Source organism: Heliangelus exortis, chromosome 7, assembly GCF_036169615.1.
Source record: "Heliangelus exortis chromosome 7, bHelExo1.hap1, whole genome shotgun sequence".
Lineage (NCBI taxonomy): Eukaryota > Metazoa > Chordata > Aves > Apodiformes > Trochilidae > Heliangelus > Heliangelus exortis.
In genome coordinates, this window is record NC_092428.1 from 1,232,503 (window position 1) to 1,250,426 (window position 17,924).

Here is a 17,924-nt window from a genome sequence, read left to right on the forward strand (position 1 = left end):
CCACACAGGGATCCTCAGAGGAAAATAATACATGGATACTGCAAGGGAATCCTCCAGAAAGCAGAGCAGGAGCCCTCAAGGAAGCAAGCTGGACACTTACCCCCAACAGTATCAGAACCAGTTCTCTCCAGTTACAAAGCCTGAACCTGTACTTTCTCCACAAACACAACTGCAGTCAGTCAGGATCCTCACCAGCACAAAGATCTGAGCATAAAATCATGGAAAATCCGGTCTGGTGAGGCTGAGGAATTTTCCACTAGCACTTCCAAGGAGGAAGGTACAGTCATAATGTTCCTCATGTAAAATTTCAGTCCTGCTTAGTAACAGGTGTTTGTTCTGCTCTTAGTATGACAACCTCTGCAATCCATACACCTCAGAGGGGGATGTTTCACAAAAAAAAAACCCCAAAAAACGAAAAAACTTACTGTTGTTTAACTTGATCTTCTGCCCTCAAACTTGGAGAAGAGTTTCCAATTAGAAAGCATCTGCAATGAAGTAAAACAAAACATTACAACTCCATTAGCAATCCCACCTCACTATCTTCTTAATTCTCACCCTGTGCAGCAGCATGTTCTGACTTTAAAAGTGATGTGGAGCCAGCCAGACCTCCCCTAATGCCCACAGAGCAGCCCCAACACACTCACTGGGCTCAAATGTTCAGTCCAGACCTGCACCCAAAAGGCAGCTGCACCCAGCAGCCCTTCTAGAGTCATCTTAGCCCTGCTCCCAGCCTGTACAAACCAACCAGGGGTGTCCAGCTGAGCTGGCAGAAAATATCCAGGGATTTTATTGATGAGAGAGAACTCAGAAGCCACAGAAAATAAGCATGAATAATATTTAAATTAAAGTGTGTTTACACTCAGCTAATTTTCTGCAAGCTAAATCTGACCTCTCAGGCTATTTTGTCAAGAGCTTAAATTTCAACTACTTTAATAGCTTAAATTTTGACTAAAAAAGAGTATTCTGAAACAATTTTCAAGGCCGGGTTAGACCTACGAATGCCAAATAAAACCAATACACAGTGATAGGAGCCGCAGCCCATGCACAAAATTTATTGTGTGCTACTGTTTATAAAATACTTTAATAGTTCAGAACATGCATAAAACTTCCAACTTAGGGGTAATGTACAGGTTGTACTTTAAGGGAAAAGAAATAAAAATAAAAATAATAAAAAGAAATAGTAAAAAAAAAAAAAAAAGAAAAAGGAGATGAACTCTAGTGACCAAAGTTTCAAGTTGTGTTCCAGGGGATGAGAAGGACACGTAGCAAATGTCAAAATATATATAACAAAGTACAGTGGCAATCAGTACAGTCCATTATTCGTGAACAAATTAGCACAGGGCTTCAATTTTTATTTGAACCAAGCAGTCCTGTGGATACCAAAGTACATGCAGTCTCCTGTTTACACGTCCACTAACGCCTCAGCAGTTGAACAGAGCAATTGCTTTGCCTAAACAAAAAGGATTTCCAATACAGTTTCAGTTTCCTTTACAGATTTAAAATAATAAAAAGCTTGCAGCTGCTCAGCCCAGTGATTATCAGCTATTAATGCAACCATAATGCTCACAAGAAACTAAAAGTACCCATAACACCTAGGTAACCTATAGACGTACAGCATAGGTCTATATATTAAATATTTGCAAAATGAAAACATGCATACACAAAATACAATGCCAAGCTTTACAGACTTGATATGAATCAAAATTTACTTAAACAATGTACAAAGTTCAATTAAAAGTACCTTAAAATTAACACGTCCATATTTTTCTTACTTTTAAAATTAGTATATATAATAACTTTTTTTTTTTCCTTTTTTCTTTTTTAAATTCAAGGTGGGGAAGAGTTGAAAAAGCTGGGCAAAAAAGTTTCTAAATTAAATATTTTTTTTTTTTTTTAAATCTGTGTTCAAGTAATAAACATTCCTACATAGAAATCTTCTGATAAGCTGTAACTAAAAAATACAGTGAATATAGAATTAGCAACATCTAAGGAGTAAACCTGAGGTCAGCATTTTACAGAATGACCAACTGAAATTTTTTTTTCTTTTTTTTTTTTTGGCATTTTTTTCCCCCCATCTATTTAAGATAACAGTTTCTGCAGCCTCAGCTATTTTAAGACCATTCTATGGTTCTAAAGACATCTCATGAAACCGCTGTCCATTAATAAATAGTTAGCTCTTAGGGCTGTAGTTGAAAAGTCTGATTTTTTATTTTTTATTTTTTTTTAAAAAAAAAAACCAAACCAACAAACTACTGAAAAGAAAAAAAAAAAAAAATCCCATTTGTAAACTTAAAAAGTGTTGAGAAGGGAAAGCTTAAGATGCTATCTAGGTGTGCTTTAGTGACACCAGCCCAGCTCTCTCCCTGGCAGGAGGTGAGGCAGCTCCAGGAGGTCACCATCCAAGGACAGGGGCTGCTGTCTCCAAAGCAGGACGTGCTCTCTTCTCCAGTGGGATCACCTGGGATGGTTTTCCACCTCCTGTTTTTAAGTAGTCACACTCCAAGCCATCCCCCTGGCAGTTATTCCATCTCTTGTCACATCCAGAAGCAGAAATCTAAGGAATTCTCAGGCAAGACATGAGTGAGTAAACCAGAAGCTGGAGGTGGTCACTGTGCATTGTTGTTGCCAGTCCCATTGTTTCCATTGGCATTTGTGGTGTTTATTGTGTTAATGCCATCTTGCTGCAGAGCATCTTTTCGTGGTGGCATTCTCTCATTGATCCTATCCAAACCTTTTGCTTCTTCAAAACTGCAGATTTTATGTTGCGGAGAGAATCCTCGTATTGCTTAACAAAATGCAAATTTGATATGTCAGTAATGGAAAAAAAAAAAAAAAAAAGTCAAAAGCATATACTTTTTCTTACAAATTATGTTTAAAAAAAAAAAAAAAAAAACCACAAAAAAACCAGGTTAAGAAACCAGCCAGAGAGACCTATGGCTCTGCACCTGCACTATTAGTAAAAGCTTCTCTAACCTGACAGGCTCAGTGGCAATCATGATTTCAGATTGTAACTAAAAACAAAAAAAAGAACAAAGTATGGCAAATATTCTGTGAGGAGGAATCAAGGGGCTGAAGCCCACTTGATTGCCTCTGTGTGGGCAGCTCCTGGGGCTCAGCTGAGCATCTGCTGGGATGCCAGGAAGGTGTCAAGCAGCACAGCGAGGCAAAGCAGCAGAGGGTTACAAAAGTTGGGGGGAGGTTTCCATCCCACCTGGGCAGGGATGGACAGCCCTGATCCTGCAGTTTTCAGGCAGGCAAAAACTGCAGGATGAGGTTCCTGCTCTGGGCTAATGGGGATGGAAATGGACACAACCACAAGTCACCAGGTTAGGGCTGTGGTTAAACTCTGAGGCTGAAATAGAGATGGGTTGGTAAGGACAGAAGAGAGGTGTTGCTCTGCTAGTGACTGGTTTAATGAGTCAGGTCTGTGGGGGGAAATTCAGACCTGGAAATGGCTGAGCACATTAAAAAAAAAAAAAAAAAAAAAAGAGACTACAGTCTTTGGGATGAGGTAATTCTTGTTGTGAGCTTTCCACTCACACCAGACCTCTTGCATGTGTGTGTGACAACACAACGTGGCACTTTTTATGAAGTTTTTGGAGATCTGACTTCCTTAATTAGAAAGCAAAGTGGTTATTAAGGGGAGCTTTGTGGCCAAAAAACTGGAAAACCCTGAAGGTAAGGTAGCTCTCAACTGCCTTGCTGTTTGGCATCCACTGCACTCAACAGTGAGCAAGAGGAAATGAAAATACCTCTGCAAAACCAGCAGTCTGACACTGAGCACTCTGAACACCACATAATTCGATGGCATTCTGCTCAATCCCACTAGCAAGGGGTGTCTAGACAACTTCTTTAGCACTGATAATCCATGGAATTTAATTTGCCTCAAGACTGGCAGGCTAGAGGATAGACTGGAAATAAATTTGGCCAGGGATGTTAAAAATCTCTAGGAAAAAAACCATTACATTTACATATCCTGCACTTCCAGATGCGTTTCAGAAAGCCTTAAAAAAAACCTGTTCAAAGCCATTAAAATAAATCTAGTGAGAAAAGGCATGCAAAAAACCCTCCTTCCACACATAACCCCCCACAACCAAAGAAAACCCTGCAGCTGTGTGCAGAAAAAAACACTAAACACTACCAGTTTTAAGGACTTCAAGACAACACCACATATCACAACATGCTACCATACAAAAAAACCTACTGCATATTTTGTAAAAAAACGAACAAACAAAAAATAAGGACCAAGAAACCCCAAGAACTTCCCTAAAATATTAAAGACAATCATCACCCTAGAGCCAGAAATGAATGTTACATGTAAAAGGGATGAATCAATGCCCTTGATTCATCCCTGCTTGTGCAAGTTGAAAGTAAAACACACCCACACAGAGTACTTTTGAATTCCCTCCCAGACACCACAGATCTCTGCCAGGGGCAAAGACTCTGATCATACCTTTTTCAGCCTCAATTGCCTCTACAGTGGCTGTACAGAAGTGAGCAGATGCATGCAAAATGAATGAGAAAGATGAAGAGTGTAATATCGCACAGCAGAAAAGGCAATGATCAATTTAATATAGTAGTAAGCTACTCCAGCTTAGGCTACAATTATTTTAAATTATAACTAAGGGTGGGGGGGGGATAGGGGTTTTTTTTATTTAATTTTAAGTGAAACTCTGCCTGAACTTTTAATGCAATTTATCAACTAGAAGTATTTCAAAGCAACACTAATTTACTGATGCTATTTAAGACAGCAACAAAAAAAACTTCAGCTGATGTTAAAGCTGCAGCACAGTTTTAAAAGCAAACAAACATCTATTTGAGTCTTCTCTTTCTGAAGGTTTAAATGCATTAATGAGCTTCATTAAATTTCCAGGAAGGGTGCTATAAAACGACACTAGGAGTGTTATTTCTCTCTTTAGGTTTAGCTCCTTGAAGTTTAATTAGTACTTCAAGTTCTTATCATATTTTAAGCTCAAATGGGTATTTCAGAGAACTGGATGGTGCAATTTAAACCATAACCAGCAAGTTCTATTTATAAAGCCTCAGAAAGTGGTTGAATTAACAACAAAGCCTAAAAGAGGAAGAGGTCTGGATTTAACAGAGTCTTGGTGGGAGAACTAATCAGACTATCTAAACAAAAATACAGTTTATTGTTTTTTTAACTAAACAACCATGACACCTGCTGTCATTTCTAAGGTATAAAATCCTTCCCAGTTTTTTCAGCTCTAGAAGTCAAAAGCTTTAAAACGAGGTCATTAGGATAGCAAAATCAAAATGACCTTCTCTAAGGGCAGCCTTGCTCCAGAAACACTACACAAGAAAATATAGCATTGTATCAGACTAGAACTATTTAGAGCAAATTAAGTTTATTACTTCTTAGTTCCTGTCCAACAAAATCCAGAAAAAAAATTCCAGTTGCCTACACAATGTTAAGTATCAACTGCCTCCACTATGCCTAAACTCTCACTGTTGCATGAAACAGTTCCCACTGAGATAATCTAAAATAAATAAAGAAATTTAGACAGTTGCATCAGTTGCTACTAAAATACTGCAAAATACCTAAAGGTAGTGCAGCATTTTTCTGTGACATACTGCTCATTCCACAGGACAAAAGAAAAAATGTCCTGCACTTAAATCTAGAGAGACAAGGGTGATCTCAGAACTGCATCAAAAAGCCACTTGAATGGCTGGTTATTTATGCTACATTAATGGGAAGAAACTTTCTCAAGTTGTAAAAATAATTTGGTTTAAGAAGGATTTTATCAAGTCCCCAAATACACACTTTCACACTAGAATCACTTTGCCATTCAAATAAAAAAAACTACATTAAAAAAAACCAACCACCTCTTTCCACCATTTCCTGTTACCTGTGAAGTCTTTGTTTTCAATCTTTTCCTGAAAAGATCATGAATACTGATTTATCTCTGCAAATTATGTAGCTTGGTCATAAAGAACAAATTGCAAAATTTACTCCTAAGTCCATTCTACTTGCAGTACTGCTATTCCAAAAAGATCTTGGAACACACATCACAGAGTTAAGGAAAAAAATAATTTTCAACTTGACATAAAAGAACAAACTGACTGGAAAATGCAAGCACTTTAAAGAAGCACAATTTGGAAAAGAATTTTGTTGGATTCTCTTTTGCAGGCACATTTAAATTAAAACTCTGTTCTTTGCAAACCCTACTAAACCTCCAATAAATACTGAGCTGTAGTAACCTGACAGGTGATCCTCAAGTCTTTGCTCAACATTCAGCTCACAGAGTAACTAGGAAATGCTCCTTTAAAGAACAATACTTAACATGGTCCTTAATATTTCAGCTGCTATAATGGAAGCAATATAAATAACTATAAATCTAGATTTTTAAAAATTTAAAAATGCTTTCCTAAAGTTTATTTTTATCCTACAACATTAAAGCTCTCTAAAAATATCCTATGAACTGTTTTTCCAAAATACATTTATGTATTTCTGGAAAAAAAAAAAAAATCCTGTTGACTTCTTCCATTGGATGTAGTTTTGGAATTTTTATCCCAATCTTTTTTTTTTAACTGACTTTTTATAATCATTTCACATATTTTCTCTCTATATATTTGCCCTAACAAAATGTCTCAGCTTAGCCCTTTAGAGAAATTTCAGTTTACACTCCAATTTCTTAGAGCTCCCAGAGCTTCTTACAGGGGTTTCATGTCAAGCAGCACAACTGGGCCTTGAACACTGAAACCTGGAAACCCCACCACGTGTTGGGCACTTCTGTGAATGGCCAAGCAAACAAAAGGATTAAAAAAAGGTACAATTTATACAAGTTCTCCTATTTTCTCAAATCTAGACTGCTTTAAAGTATTGATAATGCATTCATCAACACAGAACAATAATCCTGAAGAGGTTAATTAAATATTTGGAGTACTGTACCAGTGACCAGAGTTTTGCCAAGAATGTGAACTCACTGATATTATGATGGTTTAGTCAAGTTTTATTTTATTTTTGGTTTACTTCAAGGCAGGCCACTGAGCATAATAACCTGAAAACATCTATTTTTTAAAGACTGAATAAATAAAATTCTTACTGGTAAGAAGTGACTGCAATTTCAGGAGAAATAACAGTTGGCATGAGTAATTTTGAACAATCAACATGACTAAAACAAATGAGGTATATATATTAATGTAGTGCTTCAAGGAATATTGCCATCAAAGGGGCAAGGAAAAAAAAATAAATCATACCCACAAAAACCCAAAATGCATTTTGCATACTTTCCAAATGTCCCACATTTTCAGTAATGGTAGAAAGGTTTTATGTTAAAAAAATTTTCTAGTCAGTTTGATCCTCTCTGATACTTGTAATGCAACATGGATAAAATCTGTTAAATGAGTGAGAGGGATGCAGACTCATTTTTTAAAGCATAATAAAGTATCTTACTAAACAATGAAAATTAAAACTAGAACATATGCTTTTGGAATAGTTGGATGGATTAGGAAACATATACACCATTTCTTGTTATAGACATTCACAAAACAATCACACACATACACTGGACATATAAACTTACTTGTAGACATTATATGTCCACTGAAAAATGACTTAAAATGTGACACTCCTGTTTCAAAGCTATTAAAAACCAGCTTTGATAATTTAATAGAAAACGTAGTGAAAGGCTTTAAAAAAAGCTACAGAGAAAATCTGAAAAACTCAAAGCCTGATCCCAAAATGAGAAAGGCAGCTACTCTTGGAAAATCTGTTAAAAAGAGGGATAGTTATAAAAGTCAGTGGTCCCATACAAGATTTTACACTTTCTAATTGAGTCTGAAGATGGCCAATAAAAAGTCTCAGAATAATTTAAGAGTGCTGCTGAGATGAAGCCCAGTTTCAGGCTGGCACATTTGAGTTACCCACCACTGTGAGCAGAAACCTGGACTTCATTCTTTTAGCACATTTGGTACCAGCTCGTAGCATTCTCCCTGAGCCTAATTAATTGGTTATGGACCTTCTGAAAAATCTGATCCAATGATTCAACAAACTAAAAAAAAAAAAAAAAAAGAAGGAAAAAAAAGGAAAACCTTTTATAAAATATTGAATGAGCCAGATTACAGGTATATTTGTATAGAGTTCTTTTTATTTTCATGCAAAAAAATATATGCACACTTAATAACACCCTTTTATTTTGATTTATTTACAAGTTTTAAATTCAGTCCCTTTATTCTCAGCTGATCTTTATAACAATTACTGAATATTTTTCCAATACATTCTCGTTCAAAATGCACAGACAATGTGCAGCAGCAAATGCAGCAAACCTCAAAAACAAGGTGCTACAACATTGCTTCTACATCAAGAGACAGACAAGTGTCTGGGATAGTGGTTTAATTTAACACTTATACAGACATACATCTATACCTAGAGAGAGACAGACAGATCTAAGAAAGCAGCTACATCTGCAGAGGAAGGAAACAGCATGTTACAAGGACAATTCAGGGAGGTCAATTATACATAGAACATTTGACAAACAACATAGAGAACAAACTTTGGCATTAATTACCAGGGTACAAAACGCAGCACGGTTCGGTCTATCAGCGGGGGGCAGTGTGGAGCTCTGCAGCCTGCAGCTGTTTGTCAGCATTACGTATCCACAAGTATTTGACACTATCAATGAAAATTCTTGCACATCTACCATAAAACCCCTTTAATGGGAAGCAGAGAAGCAATGATGCAAAAGCACATTGCCAGGGTTGTATCTGTCACCATCGAATGCCTCCGTATCAGGTCTGTGAGGGCACCTCACTTCAAGCATCTGCACCACCTGAAAAATTGTCAACTAAGGGAGCTCAAAGTCTAGAAAAAAAAAATAAATAAAATAAAACGTGGCCTGACACAGCTGAACTCATTTGCTTTTAGTTTTATACCCTGGTGAAGTATCCATTTGACATTGCCTGATTAACACGTGACACTGGGCTTGTATCAGCCGCTGAGACAAGAACTGAAAAGCATAAGGAACTCCCTGCATGCATTATGTGTGGTGTTAGCAAAAGAGGGAGATGTGCCCCAGTCCATCTGAGGCACAGCAAGTTGCATAACATCATTACCACTTTGCAGGGTCTGGCGTCCTCCAGCCAACACTCCACTAGGTAACATTCCAGTGGGAGTCAAACCCTTGAGTGTCAGCACACTTTCACTCTCCTCCCTGTGAAAGAAGAGGGACAAAACCTTCAGTCAGGACTCCTCAAAACTTGGGGTAAAGGAAAACAAGGGATGGGGGAGGGAGAGCTGGGGTTTTTGCTGTGCTTTATGCATCTCAAGATTGAATTTACATCCAAATCCAAACAGTGAGGGGGAAATGCATCTATTCCATACCCATCTTTCCTCTGCCAGGGAGTTATAAACTCTGGTTACTTCTGGAACAAACTCTGAGCAGTTAATTCACATGCAGCCTCCTCAGCTCTGAAATTAGCAGCCTCACGAGGTACTGAGAATATCTCAGTGCCACAAAACAATCACAATTTTGCTCCAAGAGTGCCTATGCTTCAGGAAACACCAATTAAAAAAAAAATCCCTATATGAACAATTATGGTTTGTGGAAAACCATACATTTTGGGTAAACATGACTGAAACCTCTAGATCTAGACAGGTATGAGAAAATGGCATTTTTTTTTAAAGTTGAAAACAAACAGAAACACCCTGAAACACAACTCCTCTAAGTCCTCCACTTTCTGGAATGCCAGAAACTTTCTGAGGCTGTCCTGACCTCCTCCATTTCAGTCTGGTTTGGTTTTGTCTGTCCAATGCTCATCATTAACAGCTGGGCAAATAACTTGTAAACCAAAGAGCATGTTGGCTCGTTTCTTGAAATGCATTTGAAAAATTAACTTTTCAGTATTCTTCAATCAAACATTCCAACAGCAAGGGGGTGCATCAGGATGCCAAACAAGATCCTGATGAGTAATGATCTCCCTGAAGAACGTTTGGCACCTATTTTCCTGACACAGAGATGTTTTCCTAATGTGCCTAACGAGAGGGGCTTTGGGAAGGCAGAAGTCATGCAAGTACCTGAGGACAGAGAAGACTCTTGCCATCTTGCCAATTGCACGAATTTTGTTCCTGATAATTTCTTTCCGTGCAGCAGCTGTACCTACTTTCAATGGAATAAGAGAGAGTCTCAAGCTCAGGAGTTTTTACAGGGTCACCGTTTCAAAGTGCAGCAAATTCAACACCACTCTTCCCAGGAAGCCAGAACCCAAACACTGAAGGGCACAAAGTTGTCAGATTATGGTTTCAGAAGAGCATCAAAACCACCATCACATCACCTCTGTGTCCACAAAAACCACAAAAAAAGGTGAGGATGATTGCTTACAGTGATTTCCTACAGCTAACAGGCATCCAAACTACCACCAGCAATCCTCACTCTGGGTAAACTTGGCAATTCTTCACTGGCCTCTGGGTACATCAAGGTGTAGGCACACAGCCTGACACAGAATGCAAAGAGATACTCAAGCCCAATGGAGAACTCAAATAAATACTGAAGCCACAACAAAAAAAAGATTGGTTGCTAATTCTTTCACAGCTGTCTGAGAAAAAAACTCAGGAGTTTATTTACTTGTTTTTATGTCAACTCCCCCACAGAAAAACCAAAATAAAACACCAAAGAATTGCAGTGTTCCCTCCCTTACCACCCAAGTCCTTGCTCTGCATTGCCCTAGGTTTGCACCATGTGCAGAAATGACAGATTCTGGAGTGAACACTGCAGCATCCCCAGAGCAGAGATCCCCCTGGTCACAGGTACAAGTGAAGACCAACTCCAAAGGGAGGGGACAAGCTCTGCTGTTGGGAGGGACAGTCACCTTTGCCTGCCTTGACTGGATCAAGACAAAAGCTCTTTTCTCCAGCACCAGGTGTTGCTGGGCTCTTCCAACTCCTCATCCTTCCCCTCACCCTCCTCTCCTTTTGCTGACTCCACAGTTCCACTACAACAGCAAAGGCAGATGAGGAGATACCAGACCTAAAGTCCTTACTTCTCCTCAGCCCCTGGGAGTATTAAAAGATTGAAGTATTAAATCTCCCCAAGAGGAACTCAGTCCTGCTTGGAACTCAACCACAGGGGTGACCAGAAGTGTCCCAACTCAGGCAGCTGTCTGGTGTTGCAGATCTTCCATTTATTCTTGTTCTGCAGCCCTGGGAGAAAGGCACTCAGTGAAAGTTGCCAGACTCAGGGGAAAGCTGCACACCCACAGATTTTCTCTGCTTGCAATCCCAAAAGGCTGCTGTGGATGAAGCCCTTTTCCATCCCTGCTCACTGGTGTTCAGCTTCCAGATGAAAGCAGATCCACTCCAGCACAACAGAACACAGCTGCCAGAGCATGAGTGAGGCCTTCTGGTACAGGAGAGCAGGGAAATGTCCCCCCCAGCACCAAACCCAAGAAAACAGCAAAGATGGAGCATGGAAGGGCAAACAACAGCAAGGTCACACAAGAAGGAAAACACAGAGCAGCACAAAGAAAAAAAGGAGCGAGTGACAACCTTTGTGAGAGCACATGAAAGAATCTCAGGGTAGGACAAGTATCTGGCATCCATTGAAACAAAAGGAAAGAGCCAGGAACTACCAGGAGAGGTTTTTTTAAACAAAGAACAACTTGAATGAGCTGCAGACACTACATTAAAAGAACAACAACAACAATAAACCAGCAGAAGGCTCAGGAAAAGCTCAGGACAGGCCGAAACGTTTGATTTTTCCTGAAAATAATTTATTTTACATTTTTAAGTGCTAGAAGTTTTTACTGTCTCTCTTTAAACACTATTAAATCCCAGGTTGAGGATCTAGACTGAGAAGGGAACTCTTTCAGAGTGCCTGAAAAGGCTGAGGCTAAATGAGGAACCATCAGTCTTTCCCTACAAACCCTCATTTTTCCTCCTGTCTCCACCTACCTGAGGGCTGCCCTGCTGCAGAGCTCTGACCTGCAGAGGCTGAAGAGACTGCAGGCAGTGCTACTGCCTCCAGCTCAACTCTGGGAGCTCCCTCTGCCATAAAAAAAGGCCAATTTTGGGGCAGTTTGGGTGTGGTTTGGTTTTTTAAAATATAATCTTTTATTGCCCCAGCTCTCCAGAAGCAACACAGCCAAGCCCAAAAGTCAGAGGTGGTTCAGAGAAGAGGCAGTGAAGTGGCATCTGCTTGCACAGGTCTTGATTACACCCTCCACAAGGAACTCTCCCCTTCTCCAAGCCCAACCTCTGTGCAACAAAAAAAATTCTGAAATCCTGGTGCTCTTGTTTCAAAGAATTCATCTTTGGAAACATCTGTATGATCCAATGCATTCTCAGGTATGAGAAATCATCTCTGCAGGGGATACATTTATACAGAGAGCAAACTGATTGCTTGGTAAGTTATGGTCAGAAGAATTTTTCTGCACAGAATTCTCTAACCTGGAATTTCTGAAAAACAGGTGATATACCATGAAGTTAAGTTAGAAGGCTTTTTTACATTTTTTTTTTTTTAATCCAGCCATCTTCAAAATTGCACATACAATCAAAAAATACCTTTTTGACATCTCAGTTGGAGGGGGGGAAAAAAAGTACTATGCAAACCAGGTTTTGGAACATTTTATAAGCACATTCCATGCACAATCTCAAAAAAGCTCACAATAAAATTATTGAAAAGAGCAAGACAGACAACTGAATGTTCCCTACACATGCAGGACAGACAGTAAACTTGAGAAACAGGTAAAAGAATGAAAGAAAAATGATAAAAAGGAATGGAAGAAGGGAGGAAAAAAATTCATGCACAGAAAGACAGATGTCTTGGAATATGACTTCTGGTAACAAGATAGAAAAGCCTTTACAACCACCCCATTCCATTAAAGCAGGTAATAATAATAAAATGCCACATGTGTCTCTCAGCAGAAAGGTATTTAATGCCTCAATACTTGTACTGCCAGATTCTCTGAAGTCATATTTCAAAACACTCCTACTCTGTCTGGTCTGTACCTTTTTTATTGCCATGTATGAGTCGCTCTTCAGATGGAGAGTCCAGAAAAAAAGGAAGTGAACGATGGAGAAAAAGGTGAGTGAGACAAATAAAATAAAGGTATCTAATCTGGCAGAGGTAATAAAGAAGGAAGGGAGAAGAAACGTGTAAAAAGAAAATGGAAAATCCCAACACTTAAAAACGCATTCATTGAAGGGGAAGTGGAACTGTTGTGTGTGTTACAGAATTTGATGGTGAAGCAGTGAAAGCCTGAAGGTGAACAGTTAAAAAAGAATCCATTCACACAGAAAGATAAAGCACAGACAGTACCCAGGTGACATTAAGAGATGCTTCAAGCAAAGGAATTGTTAAACGAGCCAGAAGAATTAAATCATTCAAATAAGGGAACTCCAACTCTTGTACTAAAAGACCTCAATCCTAACATCTCAGAATACCACCAAGCCCTCACAAGGGCATAAATTGAACAGAAAACATCAATTAACTGCCTGCAGGATCCCACCTATTACACCCTTCAAGACTGCTTCTAACTTCTCAGATTTTTGGCAACAAATCTAAATGGCAGCAAAGTTGAAGTGGCTCATAACCAATGCATCCCAGCCTAAACCACACAGATGCTTCTCAACACTGTTCTGCTCCTGAATCTGAATATCAAACATGAAGACTTTATGAGAATTATCATCTCATAAATGATTCTTCAGTGCTCCTCAAAGGCAGCTAAAACCTTCCCCATCTACAAAAAAATCCACCAAATCATTCTCTTATTGGGTAAAATAAAGGAGGTCTGAGAAACTTTCAGGTGTGACACTAAACACTACCATAAAAACCCAACAAAACAAAGCCTGGTATGCTGAGTCTTCATCTTAATGTTGCTGCTTAATCACCATGCCACAAACACCTCATTACCATCTGCTGTATCAGAGTTAGACACAGAGATGTTATAATTCATTACATAAATATATAGTGCACAATGTACACATCAAAGTGCTCCTCCTAACTTTGGTGCTTTGAACTCAAACACCAGGACTTAAACTTCTGTGTGATACTTCTGGTGTAACACCTCCTCAGTAAAAATACTACAGCTGACTCTTCACTGGAAAGGAATTGAAATTAAAAAAGCATCTTGAAATAAATTTATTCTAAATATTATCAAAGTTAGCTCAGTATGCTTCAAATTTAAAGAGCCAAGAAATCCTGAGAATTCTCCACAAAAAGTTTCAGCTTTAAAGAGAAATCAGGTATGAATATTTTCCCCGGATACTGCTTCTTGACCACAAAACCACAATTCCCTTCCCTGCCCTCCCAAAGTGTCACAATTTAAGGAAAAGAACCCAAAAGCAATTTTCTTCCAATGACAGGTGATGTGACCCCAGCCACTCCAGAGATGAATGAATCTTAATTAACCCCTACCGTCAAATTGATCTTCTCCCTCTGTCATCAGCTCATCATCAGAACAAATGCTCAAAACATTCACCAACATTTCTGTTACTGTATGGGAAAAAATAAATGGCAATTTGTTCCATGCACACAAGATGTAACTGCTCACCAGCAACCACAGTGAATGAACTTCACACACCTCACCTATTGCTCAGAATTTGTTTTGTTTTCTTGAAAAAAAAAAATAATTAAAAGTGTTCTTCCGTGGGCTGTCACAGAATTTTAAAAAGCTCAGAAAAATAAGCTTTTAAAAATTCTAACACCTAACAAAGACCACAGCAGCATTCTCTCCTTCTACCATTTTAGGTAAGAATTCTCTTCTTGTGTATTACTATTTCATTGTATTAACACTAGATTTTATGCAAAATTTATTTCAATATGGAAAGGTTTTGACTGCTAAAATCTAGGTTTAAAAGGAGAAAGCTGCTCCATTCCTGGCACCTGCAGGCACCTGGCACAAAAAAAAACTGAAGCAAAAAACTACTATTATATAAATACAGTGCAAAACTAAACATCTTTTCAAAAATACTGACATAATCAACACATAAGCTGGTCTCCAAAAGCTTAAGTTGTCTTTCTCCAGGCATCTCCCTATTCTGCCACTGATCTTGCCCACATATATCAGACTCTTAAAACAAACTTCTGCCCCCAGAGTGCTCAGAATCCTACTCCACAAGTTCAGTCAGATGGTTAAAACTCCTGTAAAATAAACCCTGCTGTGGGTTAACCACACTGAGCCTGCATTGAACTGCTCACTGAAAACATTATCCACAGATCTAGAATCCTACATTTATATGACTGTAACTGTACCATCTCCAGAAGACTTCTCAAAGAAATTTAAAGAGATTTAAAGAAATTTTGTGGATCTGTTTTGTATAAAGAGCAGCAGTTCCTGTCTTGAAAGATTTTAGACAGCCCCAAATAGCCTCTAACCTCATTGGTTTTTAACTGAAGACTACCTGGAGCCCCAGTGTCCCAGATCCAGAGTTATCAACTCTAGAGGGACAAAAAAGAAAAAGAAAAGAAAAAAAAACCACAACAAAAAAACCCCACAGAATCTGTGCTACATTTTCTTTTATCTTTTTTTTTTTACAAGAAAAATTATAACCGAAAAAATTATCTTCAATGAAGGTCAATCTGTTGTAACTATATGGAAAAATTAACATTTTACATGAACATCTCAACTGCAACTGCTGAAGATTAATAACACAACCTAGTGTTTGGTAGATTTGAACAATTTTCAGACTGACTTCAAATGCAGGTCACACCCTCAATGGAAATTATAATCTTACCCCCTTTTTTGCCTTATTAGATGCAGTTTTAACTATCTTGACTGAAATAGATGAAGAAAACAGTCCAAATCTGTAGAAAGTCTATCCTTTCTCAGGAATGACATTTTCACATGCAAAAAAATCTCCTCCAAATCAGTTTAACAACTTCACCAAATCTTTTACCTGATAAAGAGAAATCCAGACACCTGTTTTCACAGAAAACATGCACCTGATCTCACACTGCTAAATATATTTAACAAAAAAGATTTAAAAAGAACAATCTTCCCAACATTATTCTGGGAGCAATAGGAATTATATTAATTGATGAGCAATCTTTGCCTACCTTTTTCTCCAACAAATGGCAAAGACCATGTGAAAACATCCATGAAATTTGGTAGCCAGTAAGGATGAGGAGAGCAGTTGAACTGACGGATGTTCATCACATTGTTTTCATACTTTAATACAGCAGCTAAAATAAAATTCAGATATTTGGGAAAGAATATTTAAAACTTGCAAAGATCACAAACGTAAGGTCACAGGTTTGGTTTTAGCTCTGTTTTATACTGTAGCCAAAAAAAAAAATCCCTGAGTAATTCAGTTCTTTCTCTCACAGTATTTACAGGACAGATTTCTCATGGAGAACTCTGGATTTTTGGTGAACATGTTGCAGTTTAAGGCACTGTTACCATGTCAGTTTAGTGCTGTACTACCCTGCTGTAATGAACAAAGATTTCAAAAGCTCCTGAAAGGCTCTCATTTCAACAACCTTAACAAAATCCTGACTTGGAACAGCAGTATATCCAGTCAGGTTTTATTCTTCCTATGTATCTTCCCACATCCTTAAGCCTGGCATAAACCCACAGAAATCTGGAAGATCAGGGACAAAGGGAAACACAAAGAAATAACCCAGAAGCATTCTAAAGCTAAATAAGCACACTTTGCATTTTGCCATACTTCCTCTTGAACTGTACTGGGAATAGCCAGGGTGAAAAAGGATCCTTAAAATGCAATATCCACAGATATGGTGAAAAAATGTAAAAAGCCAGCTGAAGTGCTTTTTATTTCTCCTTTACAGTCAGTGTAAGTAACAACAGCTCACTTCCTCCATAGGGTTAATCACCCCTGTGTAATGATATGGGTTGGGGGTGGCTCTTTGGAGGTGGGTAGGAAAAAAAAGCAATATATTTCACAGAAAAGAGGCCTTGCTTTCAGAGGAACACTGTGTGAACATTTGGAGATCGTTCATCTGTGACATACTCAAAATGTCAAACTTTATTGTCACACTTGAATTTCAGCAGGTTTTATTTTTGTTTCTGTTGTTGAACTTTGTTCTCATCTGTGTGTAGTAAACTACCAGATGTAAGTAAGCTCTCCAGATGCTGTGGTACACGACACAAACTGCCTGATGCAGAGGGCAGGCTGCTGATCAGTGCTTCCTCCCCTCCTTACTTAGCTCACAAATGAAAGACAAGCAGAGGAGTGAAAACTCACAGCCCTGGGAGGCCTTTCCTGGCTGGAAAACACCAGGTGACACATCCCTAAATACTAATTAGCAACAACTTTTACCAAGAAAACATTTGCCCACACTTGTGCTTCAAGGTACTCTTACAGGAGATGGTCATGGATCTTTTTTTTTGCCCTTTTATTTCTTACCCAGCAAAAAATCTTCATATTGGATGACTTCTCTAGTAAGAGAATTTTAATGTTATTACTACATGCAGCTATTAATAGTAAATTCTTACCTTTATTATTGTAGACATCCAGGTAATTAGGTGCTGAAAAAATTGTTATTAATGATGGGAACCCTGTAGTTTGACTTTTCCTGTACATTCTGTAACTGCAAAACCAAACAGATTATTTTACATTTACAGCAAGAAGCAACTGATTTTTATTTTACACTGTGAATAATTTCTTGAAGGACACAAATTACTTACCCTGCATCTTGTGCTTCATGTGCTCTAATGATTGACAACAAATTATTATTTTGCAAAAATTCACAAACTGCTGGATAGCTGTGAAATGAAAACAACTGTGAGTAAAAGAACCTCTCTTAAAAGATGCAGCAAGAGTCAGCACTAAAACGTCTTGCAGATCACTGCATGCTCTCACCTATAAAAGTAGGAGCATCCTCTGACTGTATTGTGGCTGAAATGCTCTTGGGAATTCTCATTTCCAAAATCTTCTGAAGGATCTGACCACAACAAGTCACACATTGGTCCAAATGCTGGAGGCTCTTTGAATCTATCTAACTGTTTGA

General features: G+C 38.4%; 1 protein-coding gene across 15 annotated transcripts in view; it reads right to left on the reverse strand.

The window, feature by feature from the left end:
- Window positions 1-17,924, reverse strand: part of PPP3CB (protein phosphatase 3 catalytic subunit beta) — a 40,404-nt gene that overhangs the window by 3,946 nt on the left and 18,534 nt on the right. For 3 of the 15 annotated variants that reach the window (XM_071748101.1, XM_071748106.1, XM_071748105.1), the window contains 10 exons: window positions 17,777-17,916; window positions 17,602-17,679; window positions 17,410-17,504; window positions 16,011-16,136; window positions 14,370-14,447; window positions 12,962-12,988; window positions 10,034-10,118; window positions 9,073-9,170; window positions 4,454-4,483; window positions 1,026-2,785 (listed from right to left, as the gene is read on the reverse strand). In XM_071748101.1, coding sequence (XP_071604202.1) covers window positions 2,607-2,785; window positions 4,454-4,483; window positions 9,073-9,170; window positions 10,034-10,118; window positions 12,962-12,988; window positions 14,370-14,447; window positions 16,011-16,136; window positions 17,410-17,504; window positions 17,602-17,679; window positions 17,777-17,916 — 936 coding nt within the window. In that variant the 3' untranslated portion in view covers window positions 1,026-2,606. Of the gene's footprint in view, window positions 1-425; window positions 486-1,025; window positions 2,786-4,453; window positions 4,484-8,079; window positions 9,171-10,033; window positions 10,119-12,961; window positions 12,989-14,369; window positions 14,448-16,010; window positions 16,137-17,409; window positions 17,505-17,601; window positions 17,680-17,776; window positions 17,917-17,924 lie in introns of those variants that run through there. The other 12 variants (XR_011726650.1, XM_071748114.1, XM_071748103.1 and 9 more) reach the window with 11 other exon arrangements.